Source organism: Labrus mixtus, chromosome 5 (assembly GCF_963584025.1).
Source record: "Labrus mixtus chromosome 5, fLabMix1.1, whole genome shotgun sequence".
NCBI lineage: Eukaryota > Metazoa > Chordata > Actinopteri > Labriformes > Labridae > Labrus > Labrus mixtus.
In genome coordinates, this window is record NC_083616.1 from 31,541,927 (window position 1) to 31,565,838 (window position 23,912).

The window sequence follows — 23,912 nt, forward strand, 5'->3', positions numbered from 1 at the left end:
CTTTAATATACATTTCTGTTACTTGAAGTTGTGATGGACCAAAGCTTGCTTTGGATGCACATCCTGCATTAGTGCTTTTGACGGGGCAGGACACAGCGGGGGCAGATTGTTTGAAGCAGTTTCAGTTTGAAGCAGACACTCACGTTTTCAGAAAGTTCAATGACTCTTGTGTTAGAGTTTGTTCTGTTTCCTCCTCTACTCCGCTTATCTGGTGCTTTGCAAGAGTCGCATTTATCAGCAGAGCGTTGTACTTTTATAGCATCAAATAGTGAATTAAAAACTAAACTTCACAGAAAAATAACCGACTTGAAATAAATCAGCAGCATAGGATCGAACTCTGTGTTTAAGAAAAATGTATTCGACGTGTATTTTTAATGTTAAAGGTGCACTATGTAGATTTGGTGGTGAAATTTGAAAGTTGGAGAAGTGAAACAATTCTCTGTTATATTTTCTGAACTGAATCCACAAACTTAATTCAAATAAAACAATGGGTCCCTGGAACACTGTTATGAGCTAAAAAGTTACCAGGAGAGTTACAGTCTCACTGTTGCGGACCTCCCACCACCATAACTTCTCACGTGGCATTTTATCTTCAAACATTGTTTCAGGGACCTAATTTCCCACTGAGGACAGTTTGTGTATAGAGTTATGAACATATACCACATAATCTGTACACTTCTCAAACTTTCACATTTCTCTACCAAAACTCCATAGTGCACCTTTAAAGTTTGACCCATATCTCATCTGTTGACATGGAGGAGGCGGGGCTTATGAACTATACTGTTGCCAGCCAGCAGAGGGAGCTCCAAATGTCTTGCGGTTCACTTTTGAGGAACTGTCATGTCATCCTTCCCTGGATGAGAGGGGACAAGATGTTTGCAAAGGCAATATTTTTAAAGCAGTACGGCAACGTCCGTGGATCGGCGTCCAAAACAGCCATTAAGAAACAAGCGGAAAACCTCCATGTTGAAAAATTAAGAAAAGCAAGACAATGTGGAAGTGCAAAAAATGTACAGTTTCTCCAGTGTCTACTTCAGGCTGGCTCCCAGAGACCCTAAAGTCCCATAACCCCAACCGCCCCCCCAACCACCCCTCTGTTGTTATGTTGACTGACAGTTTGAGTGAGACAGCATTTCCAGCATTTCCAGCATGGCGATCGCCACCGACAGGCTGCCAAAGCCCCCTGCAGGAACAGATGGGTGACTTCACTCCAGTGGCGGTTCTAGACCACTTTTACTGAGGGGGCCAAACTGGGGCTAGTTGTTTTGTCAGAGGGGAACATTAAACCCAGGTGAAAAATAGACAAAGATGATCACTTTAAAAAAATATATATTATGCCAAATAATAGTACACATCATTAATGATTTATATTTGTTTCAGTAACAGTATTTAATAGATTGTGAGTCTGGTTGTTGAGTCAAATACTGTGTATGTTATTAGGGGGGCTCTTCATTTTGGAGGGGTGGCCACAGGGGGGACCAAGCTCAGAGTTACAGGGGCACTGGCCCCCGTTGGCCTCTGCCTAGAACCGCCCATGCTTCACTCCATGATTATTTACTGTCTCTGCCTTCACATCCCCACATACCTAATCTGTAACTCTGCAGGACTAACAGACACAACAAACCTTCACAGCTCTTCATCACACATTAACATTCAGATTATCACTCAGCAGAGTCGTACAGCTTCTTTTACCAGACTGTACACTTGTTCAATTTGGCTGTAAAGATGCACATTTCAACACAGGAGGGACTAACGGAGATTGACACGCCTTTGGAGTCAGCCCCAAGCGGCCTCTTAACGAACTGCAGTTTGTGGCACTTCCGCGTTGACAGTATTACCAAAGCCCCCTCCCCAAGGTTGCTGATTGGTTGCCTCCAGAAGAAAAATAAACCACATTGAATAATTGCAGCTGTTCATCCATGAGTCAGGTTCAAACAGACAGACACTGGAGTGAACTCTACTTAGTTTTCTTTTCTTTTTTAAAGAGGCGGGTGTAAAACTCACTGACCTGTCAGGGGCTGATGCAGAGATAATTGAAGAGGACACATGTAGTTGTGTGACATTACCAAAGAAGACTCATTGGGCTGAATGGGAAACAGACAGTGAGAGAGTTACGAGCTCATTGTGTTGTTTCTTTCTTAATAACGGGCGCGCACTGCAGGATTTAATTGTAAGGAATGGATGATTCATTAGGCTACCAGACAATTAGGAGGTTATTTATCGGTTGATTATAGCCTAATCGTTTAATCTTTGAACATGGAGATGAACTACTTCGTCGTCGCTGTTGATTTAAACGGAGTCTAGTGAATTTCTTCTTTTTACATTTAACGGGACTTGCTCGGCGCTTCTTAAATCTGATAATTGATCGCGTCATTGTTACAGTCAACAAAAGGAGGATGGAAGTCGGTGCTGAAAACTCAGAGAGACACCCGGAGGAGAGTGAATCCGCTCTGAAAACGTTTGAAATGACGGATTCACCGGCTGGAGCAGAGGCGCAGAGACCGACGTGGAGCGGCCGGCTGGAGTTCATCCTCGCCTCGGTGGGGTACGCGGTGGGACTGGGCAACGTGTGGAGGTTTCCCTACCTGTGCTACAGCAGCGGTGGAGGTGAGACTGTCCATGAGGGTCAGGATTAATTGTTATAATCCTGCAGCAGTAGTGGTGAAATGCATGTCACTGATTTAAGTGTCATTTAAATGTTCTTCAGGTGAATCAAGTTTCAAGTTTGCATGAGAAACTTGAGGATGTTGCTAAAAAAAAACACACACTCACGCTACTAAATCAGTATCACTGGATAAAACTCAAAACTGTGGACTACTTAAAAGTATTATTTTTCCTTTTTATATTGTAATCCAATACAGATGCATGTAAGGTCACTGACACTGTCAGTCATCAACCCAGCTAGGAGGGAAATGTTACAGGTGAGGAAAATCTAAGAGGAGGACCCAGATGCAGATCTAACAAAAATATTTATTTAAACAAAATGGCCAAAGGCAAACACAACTTACTAAAGGAGAAAACTAACCACGAGGAAACCACAAGTAACACTAGAGCATGAGGAAACCGGACAATCTACTCACACTGATAACTGACATACAAACAACAGCCAAGAACTAACACATCTGACAACATACGACAAACAACAATGAACTGACACAGAGGGGAAGAAACACACAGGCTGTTTTCGAAACCGCATACTATACTACTAGTACATACTGATTTGGCCAAAATGCAGTATGCAGTATGCAGTATGCGAACAACTGCGAGATCCGCAGTATGCCAAAAATACCAGGATGTCATACTGATTCGGGAAAAATGTACAGTATGCATTGGACCAGTCTACCTCTGTTTCCCACAATGCAAAGGCCGTTTTTGAAACCGCGTACTACATACTACTATCTAAATCAGTATGCAGTATATACTGCATACTGATTTATATAGTATATACTGCATACTGCATACTGCATACTGAGTTCAACAGTAGTATGTAGTATGACTGCCAGTCGTCGGTTATTTTGCAGTATGCTTGGTCCGGTTAAACTGGTTTCATTAAAATAATAAAAATAAAAGCTTCAACAATCTCTCATATCTTCTGTCATTAATACATAACACCTGTGGTTGAAATATGATTAGCATGCTATTATTAGTAGTAATTTATTTAATTACATTATGAAAAATACTATTAACATTGTAGTATATTTTTCAAGCATTCAGGTTTAATTTTTACACAGCTGTGAATAATATGTAATCATATGAGCAAGCCAGTAATTGCAGCAGCTTGTCCACATGTGGCACATGCATCGTACAGTTGAAAAAGCAGGAACATCTCAGGTGGTAAGACACATAAATATCTGAAAATGTCATATTTGTCATTGGTTCATGCCCACAATGTGGCAAGAAGAAGAAGGAGACAAGCTGCCCTCCGCCATTACGACTGTAAATATTGACATGGCGCTTTGCATTCTGGGAGACAGTACGCAAGGTAGACTGGTCCGATGCATACTGTAAATTTTTCCCGAATCAGTATGACATCCGGGTATATTTCGCATACTGCGGATCTCGCATTTGTTCGCATACTGTATACTGCATTTTGGCCAAATCAGTATGTACTAGTAGTATAGTACGCAGTTTCGAAAACGGCCAAAGTGTCAGGTCAGATCAAAATGCCGGAGCGCAGCTGTTTGAACTCGTCGGTGGCGGTGACTGAATATCTTGCCACATTATGAACCAATAACAAATATGACATGTCCATATATTTATATGTCTTACCACCTCGTATTTTCCTGCTTTGTAGACTGTACAGTGTATGTGTCACAGCTGGACAAGCAGCTGCAATTACAGGGTGCTTCGCTTGCTCTATTACTACATATTATTCACAGCTGAGTAAAACCAGTTTAACCTGCCAAGCATACTGCAAAATAACTGACGACTGGCTGTCATACTACATACTACTGTTGAACTCAGTATGCAGTATACAGTATATACTGCATACTGATTTAGATAGTAGTATGTAGTACGCGGTTTCGAAAACAGCCAGAGACTAAATAGACATAGGGTAATCTGACACAGGTGAGACTAACAAGACACAGGTGAAGACAATGAGGGAAATCAACACGGAGGGAAACACACAGAGGCAGGAATACAATACAAGAAACACTGAGGACAACTACAAAACTAAACCATGAAACACTAAAGACACACAGAACTCAAGAATGAAACAAAACACACTAGAACATAAAGAAACACTAGAATACGAAGTTACAAAATAACACATGAAACACTAATGACTAACCTAGAAAACACAGAAACAACACCATCAGGGAAGAATGAGAACTAAAAACAACAAGAAAATCTAAACTCTGAAAATAAGAAACCAAAATCATGACAGGAAAGTTCCCGCAACACTGGCTAACAATCCCTCAAAGTTCTCACAATGTTTGAAAGAAAATGTTTTTTCAGAGCACTTAAAATATCTTAATCAATTCATGTAATGTTCCTATGTTCTTAATGTAAGGAAGAATGTATTATGGCAACTTTTCTGAGGATGTTTTGGGGACATTTGTTAGGTAACAGGTTATATTCTGCCATAAAGTGTTTCTTCTACTCTATGTTACATGATATCAAAGGAAAAATATTCTTAAGTAACTTTTTTAAGTGTTTTCGATGCCTCTGATTGCAGCACATTTTTATAAAATGTTCCTACAATGTTACATGACAACAAAGATAAGCATTATTTAGAACAGGTGTTTAGGATTTTTTAAAGGCCTCAGATCACAAAACATTCCAGTAATGTGATTTATGAACAAGGGTGGAATTTTTTGCCTGCAGCATTGTGACATTTTCAGGAGTAAAACCTGCATAGAGCTGCATGGTGGTGCAGCGGTTAGTTCATTTGCATAAAAACAAGAAGGTTCCTTGTTGTCTGCATGTTTGTCCCTGTGCATGCAGAACGTTAACCTAACAGTCTGGGAACTTATAGGACATTTCTCGCTGACACAGGGACAGGACGGTACAGATACATAAGAAGTGTTTGCATTACTCCTAGAGTCACCTTTACAAAATAGAGCAATAGAGAAGAGCAGCAAATAGTTGAAATTGGCTCTTCAAAAAGTACACAAACACCGAAACCCTAAGCGGAGAGGCATCCAAAAATGTATTTTTTTTGCTCAATTTTCCTGTGACAAGTCTTTTCTGGTTGTTTTCTCATGATCTGGACGTATTTATCTCATTATCTCAGGATAAAGTTTTTTTTGTTTTCCCCCCTTTTTTTATGTAATTTCCCAGAAATCATGAGAAATTAACCTTTTATCACGGAAATCTAGTTTTGTTATCCTGATATTACAAGATCAATAATTTGAGATTTGGAGAAAACAACCAGAAATTACTTTTTATATCTCGAGAAAACTGAGTAATCGGAGTCTGTACCAAAGACATGCACACTGTACAAAAAGCATGAAAGGAGACACTGTTGAAATTAATCAGAAGGTGCTCGTGTCATAAGGTTGAACATCTTTTAATGCACACACAAATAGTTTAACAAAGCTGTTATTTCATCTTACATTATTGCAATGTTTTTGCCTAAAGTTATTATTGCATAGTGGATTTCAACCGGGCCTGAGCACGGTTACCTCTTGTTCATAACGTTGATGATCAGGACTGCATGACATTCAGAGGGCGCTACACTTAACCCCAAATTGCTCCCGCTGCTTCAGTGGCGGTGTATGAATGGGATTAGTTACTTCTGATGGATGATACTACATAGCGATCATCACTACCATCAGTGTGTGAATGGGTGGGTGTGACATGTGGTGTAAAAGCGCTTTGAGTAGTTGGAAGGCTAGAAAAGCGCTATATAAGCTCAAGTCCATTTACCATTACCATAATGTTGATGATCAGGACTGCATGACATTCAGAGATTATTCCTCTCTTGCATATGTAAAAAAAAATAGAAACTCCCCTGAATATAGTTTAGACAATTAAAACACCAGCTTCAAAGATGACTTCTTAATTACTCTGTTTGTACTATTATCACTAAGCCTGGACTCAAAACTCTTTATTTAGGACTCATTTATGGCTGTCAGGTTGTATTAAAAGGTCACAGAAAGCCTGGCCACTTGCTTTAATCGTTCTTTACATGAGCACAAGAAGGAAACAAGGCTTCCTTTAAGACTTCCCTGTTTAACATGTCGGCCTATAAGGTTTTCAGCTCTTACAGCCTGTAGCCTTTAGAGCGGTCATGTGCAGGAGGACTGATATGAACATGCCTCTCTTCACAGCACAATAGTCTCAGTGTGGAGTCGGAGACAACAGAAGAAACTGACGCTGAAAGTCAAACTGCAGAGTCAGAAAAGCGTCTGTTGCTTTTTTGAGATCATGTGCCGAAAAAGACGACATCATCTCCGTTATTTTAATGACGGTGGGAGTGAAAAGTGCTGACGCGTTTGAACTCAAATCTGTGGCTAGAAAAAAAAAAGAGAGAGGAGCTGTGACTGATCCATTCAGATTCAGAGGCCGGCAAATGCTGACGTATTTCAAGTCCTTTTGGCGTTTCACAAAAGTTACATTTGTGTGTCTTCCACACAGACAGAGCAGAGGAGGTGACACTGTGAGGGACAGGTGTGCAGCAATGGTGCCAATGTTTGCAATTTGTAAAAGGGACAAGTCTTTTACCTGCTTTTTGTAAAGTGTCTTGAGGTAACGTGTCATGAATTGGTGCTGTACAAATAGCGATTCATTGATTGATATGGAGCGAGTAAACCGCTGAATGCTCGTCCCTAGATGAGTCCTGAGACGGCTTACTGGAGTTTGCCTGCAACTTTTGGTAAATTAATTCAAGAAATTTCCCAATAGTGGGTCCCTTGGACCTTTTGATGCAGTGGTATCGAAACATGTATTAAAGGACGAATGTGCGACATTTTACACATAAAAATATATCTTAAATCAAGTCTATCTATCTAAATGTCTCTCTGAGTCATGACTGTCTACAATGAGTGAGACGGCTGAGTCCCGCTGGTTGTGTTGTTGTCAGAGCCGTGTTTACATCATGTTGACATGGACGGGACGGCCGACTCCTCCCCTTGTGTATAAAAAGTTGTTTGAGTGAGGGACTATAGAAAAGAAGAAGAACATACTCACTGATTATTTGAATGTCATGTAACTGTTTTAGATCACGGTCAATCCGTGTTAATTTACATGCAATGTGAAGCTACGAGCTAACTAAAGAGCGCTACCATTAGCATGCTAACACAACAACGCAGCTCGAGACAAGGACAATTTTTTCCACCTCTTGCGCGTAGGGCTTAATTATTGTGCGTTCCAATTTGATAACTCCTTTGTGCAAACGAGATTGGAGAAGGGTTAGAAGTGCTGGTGCTCAGGGGCAAAATCTACTGGATCTAAAAGTTGCACATTCTTCCTTTAATATCATTTGATTTTCACTAATATCATAAAGATTAACAACAGACTGAACAGAGAGGATCCTGCTAACTTTGACGTCTTTCTTAGGGGGTTTGCCCTGCATGTCTTTAAACTGTGGGAAACAAGTGGAAAGTGTACAAATGAACCGATCTTTAATTCGGATTAAGCCACACACTACATGGATTTTTCTCTTCTTGGGGATAAAGAGACACAAGTACAAATGAATGACCTCAGTGTTAACACTTCTACCTACGCATGATACAATCACATCCTTTCTCTCTGTCATGTTACAACAGCATCTGTGTTGTAACCAAGAATGACTCAGCTAAATCCAACACAGCAGCTTTTTAAAAGGAAAACTTCAGCACTTGATCCCCTCACTTTCACTGAATTAAGGTAGGAACAAATTTAATTTAACAAGTGGGTGTACAATAATAAGACATTAAGCCTGTAGTTTTACCAAAACAAAGAACGGACAAGATTGGACATGTGAGCTTTGAACCAGTTGCTTCTTAAACATGCACTTGATGTAATCAGGAAATTTACTGGTTGGGTTGTGTGTACGAACACAATTGAACAGGTTTTTTTTTTTTTTACCAGACTTTATCTAGGCTCTTTTCCTGCCAGCCCCCTTGTTACATTTATGCAAGAAGTGGAGGTGACGGGGCTCCAGTGTAGCTCGGTTTGTGGATCGTGCGCCCCATGAACAGAGGCTGCAGTCCTCATCCCACTAGTCGCAGTTTCGACTCCTGGTCCTGGCCGATTTGGAGGCCATCCCGCACTCTCTCTCCCCTCTTCACACATGTCCCTCACAGGGGGGTTTTCCCTCTCAGACGGGGGTCAGGACATGCTGCAGTGTCATATCTACAATGTCTCAAAGATGGAGGATAAAGCTTCAGATTCAAACACACTGCAGCTCCTGAATCACATGCATCTCTCAGGATCGTTTCATAGCGTACTCTAGAGATGGTATAAGTATCAGTCATCTATTGTTCCTGTCTGTTCCTCTTTGTCAGGTGCCTTCATGGTCCCTTATCTCATCATGTTGGTGCTGTGCGGTCTCCCTCTGCTCTTCATGGAGTTTGCTATCGGGCAGTACACTCGCATAGGACCTGTGCACGCTCTCGCCAAAATCTGTCCCCTGTTGAAAGGTGAGTGATGTTTCTCTCATGTCTCTCAGTTTTTTTAATACTTTTTTGGGACAGTTGTGTAAAGAGAGGTTTTTATTTGAGTTTGGATACAGACTCTGGCGCATGCACAGGGCTGAATGAATGCATCAGGCATGAATGACTATAGTGTTTTGCTAATTTGTAAAATGGTATGGATAAATTACATTGACCTTTTCTATTGCATTTATCCACTGCATTTATCTACTGCATTTATCTACTGCATTTATCTACTGCCATGCCTTCATAAGGCAAAGCAAAGCAAACAATCTTGCCTTGCCTCATGAAGTGTTACCCATCAGGTTTTCTTGTGCGTAGAAAAGCTCTTGTAATTTCAGATTAGATCAAACTACCCTGGTTTTACCAAGAAAAAGGATAATTTTATCATGACTCATTGTCATTTATTATCAAAGTATCACGACTGCATGTGTAAAATATGTCAGGCAGTACTGTTAAAAAGACTTCAAATTAAAAATACTACAAATTGTATAAGTTAGAATCCGACCTGTGGCTCTTTCCCGCATGTCATTCCCCACTCTCTCTATCCACTGTCCTATCTCTTCAGTGAAGCCCAAAGGTGACCATATTCCGGGGCGGCAGTAGCTCAGTCTGTAGGGACTTGGGTTGGGAACTGGAGGGTCGCCGGTTCAAGTCCCAGTGCGGACCAAACATAGAAGTTGGTCTGGTCGCTGCCAGATCACTCCCTGAGCACTGTCGAGGTGCCCTTGAGCAAGGCACCAAACCACCAGCCCAGGAGCGCCCACCATGGGCAGCCCCAACATCCCTCCATCAGTGCATGTCCATAGGATCCTGTTTCTGCATGTGTGTGTATATTTCAGCCTGTGTATGTGTTGCATGACTTAGAGTGTAAAAACTGAAATTTCCTCTTGCTGGGATCAATAAAAGCAAATCTTAATCTTAATCTTAATTCCAGCACTGCCGGAATAACCAGATTTTCGGCCATGCAAATGCCTTGGAATCTCCCTGCAGGGGTGAAGGGGGGCATGGCAGAGGCTTTCACCTCAAATGGCTGTAATTAGCATTCGAACGTCTGGCCTGGCAGGGATTAACACATTACCTCCAAAAAAGGTGAATAATTAACCATGAATCCAAATAATCTATGTAAATCAGTGTAGTATGTAAATAGAGGTCTCCAAGTTTTCAAACTTGACTTTGATCAAGAACTGGGGAGTAAAAATGCACATCGCCTAGCTTATTCAGCTAATTTACAGTAAACATAAGGCACACAGTTTGAAACAGAAGTCTAAAGTACCCTCTATTTTTACTCACCCTGTCACCATTACTGTCCAACAGTTCAATCAATCATTTCACACCTGAATGAAATAAATCATTGACTGACTATAAAGAGGGACAAGACATCTCCACCTCCTCCTGTTGTACAAAAGTGAAGCCAAAATATCCCAAATAGATAGCAGAGTAGGATGTCCCACCTCTTAATCTTATCAAAGCAGATATTTGACCTCCAGATGTAACAGTAGAACAGATTCTTGTGTCAGTTTGAAGCAAACACTCACGGCCAAATTCCAACAGATGTGTCTCTGCGCCGTTACAGCAGCAGAGTATTTCACTTTATTCAATGTGTGTGCTTCCACTGACTCCGCTGTGTCTCAGCTCCGTCAGTACGAAGCCGTCTGCAGCAGATACGCAAGGCTTCTGTTTTTGCCGGATGCCGGAGCACGGCAAATCAATTTACCACAGAAAAAGATTGATCGGGACGGGAAGTCAGACACCGAATCCACAGCAAAACATTCGGTTTATTTTCAGAATAAAACACTCCTGCTAGCTGTCCGGCTGTGCTCTCCGTGCTGTGCATGACATGTGCAATGACAGATTCCATGTTTGAGATATGGTACGATTTTTATCTGATGTGCGTTTTGATTTGTTAGTTTGACCCATGTTCCATCCGTTACCATAGAGGAGGAGGTGGAGCTTATGGCCTATACTGCAGCAAGTCATCAGGGGGAGCACCAAATGATTTGGCTTCACTTTTGGGGAGATGTAACGTCCTCCATGATTTTATACAGACTATAACTGCCAATTTCCACATAGTCCGTGCATGCTGCGCCACGGTCGGGCGGTGCACGCCCTGCCCCACTGGGTCCGTTTCTGAAGCGCAGATGTACACACATCACAGGAGAACTACAAGATCACGCGTGAATAAAGAGAAACACATGCAAACAACTTGTTGCTTTGTCTTTCAGAGGATGATTTGTTGTTCATTTGGTTCCTGTTTTGACTTGATGTTGATCAAGTGATGGAAAACACGATCGGTAATATATTGTGTTTTATTTTGAAATTGACCGCATGCTCTGCGTTTTCTTGTCTGACTTTCTATCCAGCACGAACATTTTTGTCCATCTTTACGCATGAACATTTTGTACATTTTCAAATGTAAAAATGAACACTTTTACTGTTTGTATTTTCAATGAAATCTGCTCTTTGTCTGATAAATGGATTGTTTTTTTTTTAACTTGTTGATGGTTGAGTACTTGTGAAATGAACATTTTCATCACAGCTTTAATCAGTGTCTATAGTGACATGTTTGTTTGGACCAGATTTTTAATCAACCCCAGATTCAATTGAACTCTAAATCAACACGTCCCAGAAAGAAATCATGAAGTCACTGAACCAATTCAACTTAAATTTGATTGATCTGAATGACCACTGAGTCAAAGTGGGTGAATGACGATGTGCTCTCACAGTCTTTTGAGGTGAAATTGTTAATCTTTAGGTCAATCATGTGGATGCAAATAAAGTTGTTTTGCTTCAAAGTACTCTGTTCATGCAACATTGTGCACGACTGGAGCTGTTTTCAAAATTCAAATACTCAAATTATCTGAATTATGTTGACTGAGAGGGCACTGACAGCCACCCGACAGCTCGTCAAACCGATCATCGTCCAAATCAAACGAGCCCAACCATCAACAATCAGCACATGTGGGTTTGAACTGAAAATCCTGCCTGACCTGTTCTAACTCAAGATTTTTCTCCATAGTTTTCTTATCTCTTTAAAGACAGAGATAATCTACCCGGTCAAAATGTCCGGGTCCTTCCTTGATTTATCGCTCATTTCTTCCTGGTTAATGCTCTGTGCTTAACAAGGGCCAAAAAGCAGGTAGTTTGTTTACTGTATGCTCTTTGCATGTGTTTAACTGTAATCCATGATTTCAATTCACACAAATATCACAAATCAACTGCATGTACAATGCTTCTCCTGCAGTATGCTTTATCAAAGATTATTACCGTTCAATCTTCTGCCATTCAGGACCTCCTCCATCATCTTTACTCAGTGAGGTGACCTAGTTAGTGAGGCCCGACTCAGCTAATGAAACAGAGACAGAGGAGCTTGCTCTGATTACTTCTCTCTGCTCAGTACAGGGGCGTTTCCAGGGAGGGCCCTGTGGTGGCCGGCCCCCTCTGAAATCTGATTGGCCACACCCTGAACTTTTTTAAAGCTATGTTCCCTGTCAGTGGAGACTAAATGGTGCATTCATGTGGTGTCGGACACATCGGAAACACAAGTTAGCGAGCTGTAAGATGCACACAAACGCCTGCTTAAGTCGGAACAACAACTCGGAAACTCTGGAACAAATTAGGTGCCCGAATTGGCGTCTAACCCTAACCCTCACATGGGGGGCAAAATATGTTTTGTTAAAATTAAGATACTTTTCATTAATTCACATGTTGCACATCAGCTTTTTGCTGAAATATAACTTGTAACAGAGACATTCACACGTCTTCTTTGTAGCAGTAACGCTGTTTTTTGTTGTTGTTACAACATTCAGAATTTCCAAACGGAAATCAAGTGAATCAAGTCATTCTTAAGTTGTAAGAACGACTTCCGAACTCAGAAAACTGGGACCTCCCGAGGAGCGTTAGTTCAAACCAACTTATTCAGTCTTTCAGGAATTTGGCTGTTTGAATTCACCCATGTAGCCCACCCAGAAATTGTTGAGTTTGATGAAAGTGTGAAGAGGTCTTATGATACCTTAGTTTTTAAAGTTAAAGTAGATACAGCGAGTGGAGACTTTAATAATCGATGTGTCATGTAATGAATTCCAAAAACCTGTAGAGGACTCAAATGCAGTCTAAGGCGCCGGGTCCACCTAGTGTTTTATCCGGGACAGAAAAACGCTGGCTGTGCACTCGGAAGCGCTTCCATCGAGCGATTCTGCACTGAGAAGAAAAGCGCTGCACGTCAGTCCTGTCTCTTTGACAACAGTCTGTTGACAACAGCCGCTGTATGACAGTACAGCCATATTGGAGATGTTGGCCCTAGCTAACTTTCAATTAATTCGGAAACAAGAGATGGAGCAGAGGCGGTGCTTAATCTATAACACGCCCACTTTTCAGTCAACTCAGCCACGCCCTAATTATGTAAATGTATGCATAAATCTTAGCTTTAAACTAATTAAAACAGGTGAGTTATGAAAATATTGACCCTTTGTATCATGGAATTAGTTAAAGAGACCAATTCTTTCTTTACTTTTCCACCAGGTTGCAATCATGATTATTCCTTTTAAAATAAGCATTTAATATAGGACATCTGGAAGATTATACATTTTTCGAACCAGCCTCAAGTGGACATTTGAGAAACTGCAGTTTTTTTTCACATATGGGTACTTGGGTACAAATCTAGGAGCATAGGAGCATGGGAACAAAAAAAACCCACTTCTTTTTAACAGACTACACAAAAATCATTAGAAAAAAAGCTTTTTTTTTATGGCAGGTGGATTTTGTTGTCTGTAGAAAGAGCCATGGTAACTGTTTCTAAATTTGGCGCCTAGCTCGCTAACTAGCTGCTAGCTCCAGCTACAGTATACCATTTGTAAGGTTGGGATTTTATAGTCGTTCGATCCTTGGAACTAGTTTTTTATGGCAGGTGGATTTTGTTGCCTTTAGAAAGAAATGTGCTAGCTGTTGGTGCCTAGCCCGTTAACTAGCTGCTAGCTCCAGCTACATACAATTTTTGAGGTTAGGATTTTATGGTTTTTCGCTCCTGGGTACTTGGTATGCATGCTGAGCTAAGCTAAGGTAATTCTTATACTCATCTACCTTCTGGCCATGAGCCACATCCAGTTATACGAGTTGAAAGGGCAATAGATTCCTGAATGACGCTGGAAAGTCTTTGGTGATAGATTACAGAGAGAGGAGCACAAAGAGTGTGAAATGTTGAAGGTGACATTCCAGATGTTTTTGAGAGGAGTATATAAACCCTGTTGTGTTCGATGAGACAGCTTCTGCATACTCCCCTTCTTCTCAGGTGACTATTAAACCAGCCTGATTGAAGCTCGACTTGTGGTCTGTGTGTGTCCAGCGTCCCAGCTCTCGGTCTCGGTCCTATCACCATTCTTAAAAATGCTATCATTCTTCTAATCTCACTTTTTGAGAGCTAAATTACCAAAAGTTTTGCTTCTTTCTGTCGCCATTTTTCATACTCGTGCAAACTGTCGAAAGTCTAAAAAAACATTTGTTGGCATTTATTTTAATATTTTGGTAGTAGACATTCACATCTTCATTACCTAACAAAGATCTAGACCCATTAGAACATTGCTAATGAAAGTATTTTTGCAGGTTAGACAATGCTTGGCAGTTTTTCCAGATATTTCAGTTTCAGGAAAATAAACAAATGGACCAGGATTAATTCCCTTCTGAAAAGTCCATGAGCAGCATAATGACTCTCCTTTTCTTGCTGTAAAGGATTAGACATTTTGCTGAGTCATTGCTCTGAATTCCCCAATGACGAGGTCAGATGAAATCAACCCCAAAACACGCAGGTGTTCAGTTAAAGACTGAATAGTCGACCACTGTTGGAGGACTTTGATCCCTCCTTTACCCATTTAGTTAAAAGTCTGTTGTATTCACAGGACGACAGACACACAGGAATTTCTAACCCATGGCTCCAGGAATGCCTTTTATCTTTTGACTGTTGTTTATCTTTATATAAGATGTAGGCTACACCCATTACCAGGCGCGAGTAATTGACATTTCCCTGCAAAATATTAAGCATGATATTTTTTTTTAATAACAATTATGAGATTTAAAATGTCCACGCTCTCCCTCACAGGTGGTAACATACCTTTCTTACTGCGTCTCTCTGCAGGTGTCGGTTTGGCCACTGTTGTCATCAGCTTTGTGTACTCCACGTACTACAATGTCCTCATGAGCTGGGCGCTGTATTATTTATTCAACACGTTTGGAGCGTCGCTACCCTGGACGTCCTGCAACAACACCTGGAATGTTATCGCCAACTGTTCCAGTGGTTTCCCCGGCAACGCCACTCACCTGCAGTCTGCCAGCCAGCAGTTCTTTGAGTGAGCGACTGCATTCATAACTGCAAATCCATCTATTTATACAGATGTGACAATTCTAGAGATGTTATTTCTCAATGTTTTCATTTACTGGACTAAAGGTATGCAAAAACATTTCTGTTTTTTTTATATTTCCAGCATGGAGTGATATTCGGCCTTAAAACCCCCCAAAAGGAAAACTTTTCACTTTCAAAATGACAGTAATTGGACCCCTTGGTTTCTGAAAGCTAACCAAGTGTTTTTAAAAGAAGAGATGATGCAACATAGTGGTACTCATGATCGTGTCCCAGTCCCATTTGTAAGATGTTAATGTATCGTATTCAAATTGGGCACAATGATGTTACCAAAACCATGACATTTGAGTTTTTATTTACATTTCACACAACGTCCTGACTGCTTTGGAAACAGGATTGTACACAAACACACAAGATTGGTAATTTCAGCCAAGAGATTTCTGTATCTGTTGTGTGTACTCACTATTTTTCAATTTGTGCAAGTACCAACAAAGCTGACAGTTTCAGGTCAATACTTGGATTCTGCTAAAGTGTTGCCTGGCCTCGTGGAAAACAGCTAACATGCTACCACCATGATGAGGCCTCATTATCGAACTCTTAGCTTCATTATTACAAAACCGAGGAGTTTAAAACCAGGCTGTAAACATGTTTATTTCTGATGCATTTTAACATGGGACCTAATGGGGACTCATTTGTTGTGGAACAAGCCTCAAGTGGACACTTGAGGAACTGCAGTTTTTTTGCACTGCTGCAGTGGCTTCATGTTTCAACACTGGACGGTTCTGCTTGCTTGAAATCAAGTTTTGTGGGAATAAATAATTCACCTTCCTTTCTTCCATTATTTCCAGTCTCAAGCTTCTGGAGAAAACGAATGGCATTGAAGAGCTCGGAGGTATTCGCTGGGAACTCTTTGGCTATCTCATCCTTTCCTGGGTCATTGTGTATTTATGCATTTTCAAAGGAGTCAAATCCACTGGCAAGGTCAGAATAATCACCTCTTCTCTGCTGGATGAGTTTATGCACAGTGTTAATTATGAGTTTGTGCCAGTTTTAGCAAAGATTATAGAAAATGCTCAAAACAAATGGATCGTAGTTTACATTAAGTTTGATACCTCAGTTGTACCCTTAGGAAGAACATACTTTATTTTTATTTTAGATTAGGATACCAAAAAATGTTGACAATTTACTATCGTATATGCTTTTCTGCTCAGTAACAGATTGACTAGAATTGAATGAAATAACCTGGCTCGTACCAGAATGAATTATTTCCATGAGAACAAAACACAAACCATTCTTTCTGATGTCAGTAAAGTAATTCAATCGTTGCAACCCCACATCTGCACGACTAACCAACACTTTTATTTGTTATCTGCGTTTGTCACACAGGTTGTGTATTTCACCGCTGTGTTTCCGTACTTCATCTTGTTCGCCCTGCTCATCAATAACGTGCAGCTTCCTGGAGCAAAGAACGGCATCCTCTTCTTTGTGACACCCGTCTGGAGCAAACTGTTTGAAGTGAAGGTGAGACTCTCTTAATGAGTGAGTGACATCAGACAGTAGATAGGCCAGCCTACAGGACTTTGATTACATGTTGTCCTGACAGTTGAAAACCATCTAAGGGACTTAGGTTGGGGTCAAGTCAGGCAACATAGTGGTACTCATGATCGTGTCCCAAGCCCCACTCTGACATCTCTCCACCAATGCATGTCCAACGGTCCTGTTTGTGCATGTGTGTGTTACGGGTCTTTGTTTGTGAGAGGCATATCTCTTTATAACAGAGTCTAAACCTGAATTTCCCTCAGGGATTAAAGGAAATAAAGGATATCAAAATCAAAAGATTGACAGGCGGATTGGCTCAGCGTCGGCCAACAATGCAGGCGTTGTACCGAGCCGTCGTGGTGAAGAGGGAGCTGATCCTGAAGGCAAAGACTTACTTTTTGATCTTCATTCCAACCCTCACCTATGGTCATGAGCTATGCGTAGTGACCAAAAGAATAAGTTTGCAGGTACAAGCGACCGAAAAGAGTTTCCTGCAGATGGTGGCTGGGCTCAGCCTTAGACATAGGGTGAGGAGCTCAGACACGCTGGGGGAGCTCGGAGTAGAACCGCTACTCCTTTGCATCGATAGGAGCCAGTTGAGGTGGTTTGGGCATCTGATTAGGATGCCTCCTGGACGCTTCCCTTTGGAGGTATTCTGAGCAGGTCCAACTGGGAGGAGAACCAGGGGTAGACCCAGAGTTCGCTGGAGTGATTGTATAGCTGTCTAGCTGGGAACCCCTGGAAATACCCCAGGAGGAGATGGGAACGTTGCTGGGGAGAGAGGGAAGTCTGGGTTGACTTACTGCACTTGCTGCCACCGTGACCTGACCTCGGATAAGGAGAACAAAATGGCAAAAAATCATGGCAACTACTGTAAAAGAATGAAAATTGTTGCACATGTGTAACTGAACAGCATGCACTTCCTCCTAAAGTGTGAGCCTAATAAGCTCCTGAACTGGAAATTACTCTTCAGAGAATTTCTTTTCTCAGGGATGTAAATCTTCTCCATCACAGGTTTGGGTGAATGCCGCTGCTCAGGTGTTTAACTCCATTGGGATAGCGTTCGGCTCCATGATATCGATGGCGAGTTACAACAAGTTCAACAACAACATTCTCAGGTGATGAAAAAAACATGGAGCACTCTGTGTTTATGAAAGCTGTCCTTCACTATCCTGATGTTTGTGTTTCTGGTTCTTCACTCATTGTTATAAAACTACACATCTGTCACATCTGTTGATTTTCTTATGATAAACTTTACGACTTTACGATTTGGGGTTTACCCCAATGGTGGCCAATTGATTTCAAGGGGGGCCCATGACACCCCTGACCAGCCCACCTGGTCACGGCTCTGCTCTCATCTACTACTCTTTACTTCAGACCTACTTCCATTCACACATGTGTCTTTCTTCAGGGACGCTTTGATTGTAGCATGTACCAACTCATTCACAAGTATCCTGGCTGGCTTTGTGATCTTCTCAGCTATTGGCTACATGGCTCATATTCATAACCTCCCTGTGGACAACATAGCTACGGATGGTAAGCATCAAGCCTGAAAAGACCATGACATCATGGACTTGTTGTTAAGTATAAACGGATGTCAGAGTGTTAAAGATGTACATATAGTAGATCCAATCACAAAGGCAGTTTCAAGTTGGACCTTGTTCTTGTTTACATCCCCAGAGGAGCGTTTTTTTAATTTCTCTCTTAAGCCTGGCTCGGACTGCAGGATAATCAGGCCCATTTGAAGACCGACTCCCCTTCCCAATAATCGCGAGGGTGTTCACGACCAGAACCAACCCAGATTATTTTGTAGTGTGAGTGGTCCTCCTCGATCAGAGAGCATCAGGGCCATCCCGAACATGTTTGATATTTAGGATAGTAATGTTGTCGATTACCATGATAGCATCTGGTGGAAGTTGTACCTGACTATAAAAACCACGAGAGACCAGGGCAGACAGTGGTAAGACCAGTGACACAACCTGTATGGGTGTGCTGGACACCTGAGATGCATATGACTGTTAGAATCTTAGAACAGACAATCCATGTTGTCCATGTCTACCAGCGATTTCTTCCTACAAAATCCTGTACGATGTGACCATTATTTTCATAATTTGTAGTGTGTGCATGCTGGACATAAGAGAGAAGAATAGATTTAAAAACTCCTGTCGTCTGAGCCGGGCTTAATACACAGATTTCAAGATGTGCAACCCTGCATTGAATGATTGACGTACTGTATGCAGGTTTCTTTAGGATATAGTATAGTCAGCTATCATATCTACGTAAGAGCAGCATTCTCAGGACTGAGAGTGCAGCTGAATAAAGTCTGTAACAACATCCCTACAACTAAGATAGCAAACTCAATAACCCTACATGGCAGAGATCGTGGCATAGAAGCTGGATGATGGTAGTTTGGATTCAGTCGCTGTTATTAACTTTTTATGTGCAGGCTAACATAGGATAAAACTGACTAAATAAGGAGGAACGTGCTCACACACACAGAGCAGATGCACATTTATTAAAAGGAACGATTCATACTGATACTGTAAGTGACATGTGATGATCAAAATGTGTGATTTAAACCCTGAATTCTAAGGAAATAAATGAGACCTAGACATACCCGAGACCAGAGTGCACCGAGACAAGACGAAGACCATAAATATCACAGAAAAACCATCATCTTGTGTGCTGCAGGCTTGTCACTCATTTAGACAATAATGTGGGAAAGGTTGCTGCCGTATCCAAGGGAAGTTATTTTTTTTTTTTTTAGAAAGAGACGTTTTCCTTCTAAAATAGTCTGTGAGTGGTGATCTTCATTTAAAATCCAGGGTTCATCCAGTCTGACTCTGTGACAAGCCTGCGTAAAAATGCTTTCAATTCTGAGACGAGACCTTCAAAACGTGGTCTTGAGACCGGTCTAGAGACCAAGACTGATTTCTAGTACCACAACACTAAAACTGTGCAGAACACGTAACCAAGGGCGACCTCCGCTAGCATCTCTAGATCTCACCTTTCAACACGTTATGTAAGTCTTTGCAGCTGCCTGCTGAATGAGTCCAAGCTATATTGTTTTGATTTGATTCATTTATTTTCGTGTCATGAACACAAAGTGCCCAACCCTCATGGGCTTATAAGACACCAAAGAATTCAGTTGCAGTGGTTCACATTTACAAATCATAGCATTACAAAGTTGCCGGCTCCTGTCACAGTTCAGTCTTAAACAACGTGCTATGTGTTTTTTCCCCAGGCTTTACAAATAAAAATCTGCTATAACAAAGGTTGCTTTTTTAAAACACAACTCAAGTTTTTCATAATCGTCTAGCCAAAAGAAATCAGGATAAATTGAAGACATTTTTTTTTAAAAGAACATCCCTGATGTCAGCGTACATCGGGCAGTAAAACAAAAAGTGAATCTCGTTTTCAATTTGTCCTAACTCACACAACAAACAAACTCGGTCTTCCTCTGGAATGGCATTAAACCTGCCGGTCTCTAAAGCTAAAGGCAATGTTCCTGAACGTAGTTGAGCGCTATACTCCAAAAAAAAATCCCTTTGGTGTTGTGTTTCAGGTCCTGGTTTGGTGTTTGTTGTGTACCCTGAAGTACTCTCCACCATGCCTGTCTCCCGGCTGTGGGCTCCTCTGTTCTTCTTCATGTTGCTTTGTCTGGGCCTGGACAGCCAGGTAACCTTCTCTAAGAGCCCTTTGTTAACAATCCTTAGTAAGTGGTCTAACGCACATAACTCAGGTGCTTTTAGGGTGAATCCAATCCCTTTGATCCCGACATAATCTGAAAGAGAAGTACAGCACAAGGCCAAAGACAACATTTCCTCAAGGGGACAATAAAGTGTATCGTAGCCTATCGTATCGTTATGAACACTGTTAACGTTTCGTCCACAGTTTGCCACGGTTGAAGTCGGTGTCACGTTCATCAAAGACGAGTTCGGCCCCAGAATTCTGCGCTTCCTCAAGAGAGAAGAGCTGGTGACCCTGGCCGTGTGTGTCCTTGGATTCATACTTGGGATTCCTCACGTTACAAAGGTGCAGCATGATGATATTTACAGGATACATTTCATTTGTAATGCAAGTGCCACAGAATAAAAACCAGACCATAAAGCACCAGCATGTTTCTGCACATCATTTTTTAAAATTAGGAAATGATGTCGTTACCATTGTGTCACGTGTGACAGTTGTTTGTCATTTTGTTGTGTAGTCATTTTGTCCGCTCTCTTCCTCTGTCTTTCCTCCTCGTCCTGCACAGGGAGGTATCTACGTGTTCCAGCTGATGGACCACTACACCGCCGTGGTGTCTCTTGTTTTTCTGGCTTTCTTTGAAGTTGTAGCCGTCTGCTGGATCTTCGGTAAGATCAGCGTAAAGTTCAATATACACCAAACCCTCAATAAACTGTTTCACGACAAAGGGTTTATCCTGAATAAAAAAACATTAAGCTGAACTATGAACAACTTACATAGCTCTAACATGAGGACATTTGTAGTTGGGTTCAAGTATCGTTTAAAGTAAAAAATCACAACTTGTATTTTTTACCTCAGGTGTCCCACAGATCTCCTTAATGGTGGAAAGGATGCAAGGGAAATCTCCAAATATTTATTTCCGGGTCTGTTGGCTGCTGCTCTGTCCCATGTTGGTGCTGGTGAGGTTTCAATAATCAGAGCCAAGATGTTGTTTTATCATCTCCAAGGATCATTGCTTTCATAACAGTAACAATCATGTCTTTTAAAAAAAAAGCTTCTGTCCGTTCTCTTCCCCTCACAGTGTATACTGACCACCAGCGTCGTCCAGTACACTCCTGCTCGCTATGGGGAGTACAAATACCCAGTGTGGGCCGAGGGTGTGGGCTGGTGTGTCTCACTGGTCTCCATTGTGTGGATTCCGATCGGAGCCATTCAAGAGATGCTGCACAACAAAGGATCATTCCTTCAGGTGACCACAAAACGTTATTATTCTGAAAAATGACTGTGGGCAGATAAGGCTCAATAAGGATGCTATGTGTGCGTGTGTGCGTAAGAGCGATTTGTGTATTTGAGCTGTGCATATGAGACAACTTAAATACACAATTGTCAATTCTGAATGCTGTTTCCCCCTTTAACTCGTACAGTTTGAGGAAATTTGAGCTTTGATCGTGCGTCTTCAACAATTCAGTCGGCTATTGTGAGCGGACTTTGCCCCACAAATCTTATATAATCGTACAGTTCAAAATGGGCTTAAAGGAGCAGTATGTAACTCTGACACCTAGCGTTTAAAATGGGTACTGCAGTCCAAATTCAAAACATTGTAGAGAGCTGTCCCCCCCCCCCCCCCCCCCCCCCTCTCTGCAGGTCAGCATGTGGTGGACTCTGAAGCTTCAGTGTTTATCCAGCTCTGCATGGGTCTGTAAACCTTTCTGTGTTCTAACCTCTCTCCATTTTTCAAAAGCATCTCCAATATTGATCCTAGTTTGAGCACGTTTCTGCTCGTGGAGCTTATTAGAAACATGCAGAGGCTTTTTAGGTCGGGTACAATCACTTCTATCTGAACCACTTCTCTCGCCCGCTTCCATCGCTGCAACACCTGTTGACCTGATAACTGCTCTCATATCTGGTAAACAGACGGGCGTCCAAAACGGCCGTGTGGGGGGTCGCCTTAAAACCGCCTACCTTCTCTGGTCCAAACAAATCCAGATCATTCAGGAGCAGAATCTAAAGTTAGAAGGAGGACATACTGGCTGCTGCATTGTTGTCAGAGAAGCCAGCACTTCAACATAGCATGTTTCCTGTCTGACGATATAGTACGGTCATTGTATCATTTCATTCAGTAGATATCTTACAGGTTGCTCCTTTAAGTTGATTAAACATGTTTGGAATAACTTTTTTAGAGTTGTCAGCTGGTTTCTAAACTCGTGTTTTTTTCTTTGTCCCTCAGAGACTAAAAACAGCGATGACTTCCTCTATAGACCTCGATGCTGAAGATTACCTACCGGAGAAACAGAACCCAGACAACTCTGTGTCTGAAACTTTATTGAATTCAAAGGCATGAGTGGGACTACGGCGACAGATTTAAACGAAGCGTGTAAAGTCATGTAAAGGACTGTTTTACACTGACACACACAGACTGTATGTTTCTTTAGTGAAATTATTGTTCTTTCTTTGCTTATTAGTTCTCCCAGAGGGCTGATTCTCCCTGACGTTGATGGAACTTGAAAAAACTTGTTCTTCGTCCAAGTGTGTAATGAATTGTGGGTGCTTATGTTCCATTCTATATAACACAGGTTTATATTTGAACCAAAGATTTGAATGTAAGTGATATTTCCTCCTGTTGGCTAAATAATCACAACAAGGTAACTTGTGCACAAAAAGTAACTCATTTGCAATGTGTGATAGAAATAAACAAGTTTTATATTTTTCTCATTTATGTCAGAGCCAATCGGTACGTAACTAACTTAGCATAATTTCCTGTAGACTGAATTCTTTAAAGGCCACTTTTTTTTGTCAGGTATATTACAAAAGAGCGAAATTGGCTTCACATATTTGAAAATCTGTCAAACTCATGACGCGTTCTACTGTTTTGTTGTTAAATGCATAGACTGTATAAATCATGGACATTGTCTCAGTGATGTCACCCAGTAGATTCTGTAGAGGCATTTTGAAGCTGAACTATGGCAGTTGCCGTATTGGAAATGCTGACTCAAGACGCACTCACACTAGGCCCAGTTGCCCTGTACTGGCTGATGCATGATTGCCCCCCCTTATCTGTCCCTTCGCTGGCCTGCGTGCCTGAGCTCATTTACCTCTTGTACATACGTCATCACACCCTAATACTACTCACGCTTGGTTGTACATTATCATGTAGCGTCCTTTAGTTTACAGAAAGTGCGGTCTCAGAGTCAGCGCAATGGGGAACAACACAGAGAACATGACTGCGACTTTACTGACTTTGGAGCTTATTTTGAGTC

General features: G+C 41.5%; 1 protein-coding gene across 1 annotated transcript; it reads left to right on the forward strand.

Annotated features, from left to right (window-relative positions):
* The first annotated feature begins 1,844 nt into the window (after positions 1 to 1,844).
* si:ch211-225b11.1 (uncharacterized protein LOC561694 homolog) lies at positions 1,845 to 23,371 on the forward strand. Its single transcript, XM_061039279.1, has 13 exons — positions 1,845 to 2,607; positions 8,934 to 9,068; positions 15,208 to 15,418; positions 16,278 to 16,410; positions 16,816 to 16,950; positions 17,983 to 18,086; positions 18,380 to 18,504; positions 20,534 to 20,646; positions 20,863 to 21,003; positions 21,224 to 21,323; positions 21,514 to 21,614; positions 21,737 to 21,904; positions 22,883 to 23,371. The coding sequence occupies exons 1-13, from the start codon at positions 2,397 to 2,399 to the stop codon at positions 22,994 to 22,996; spliced, it is 1,791 nt and encodes a 596-aa protein (XP_060895262.1). The 5' UTR covers positions 1,845 to 2,396; the 3' UTR covers positions 22,997 to 23,371.
* Positions 23,372 to 23,912: the final 541 nt, after the last annotated feature.

Bases quoted from the DNA above. Each gene is read 5' to 3' on its own strand.
- si:ch211-225b11.1 (XM_061039279.1), top strand. From the start codon at position 2,397: ATGGAAGTCGGTGCTGAAAACTCAGAGAGACACCCGGAGGAGAGTGAA. The intron at 2,608-8,933 runs GTGAGACTGTCC...CCTCTTTGTCAG, and splicing joins GTGCTACAGCAGCGGTGGAG to GTGCCTTCATGGTCCCTTAT. The intron at 18,505-20,533 runs GTAAGCATCAAG...GTTGTGTTTCAG, and splicing joins GGACAACATAGCTACGGATG to GTCCTGGTTTGGTGTTTGTT.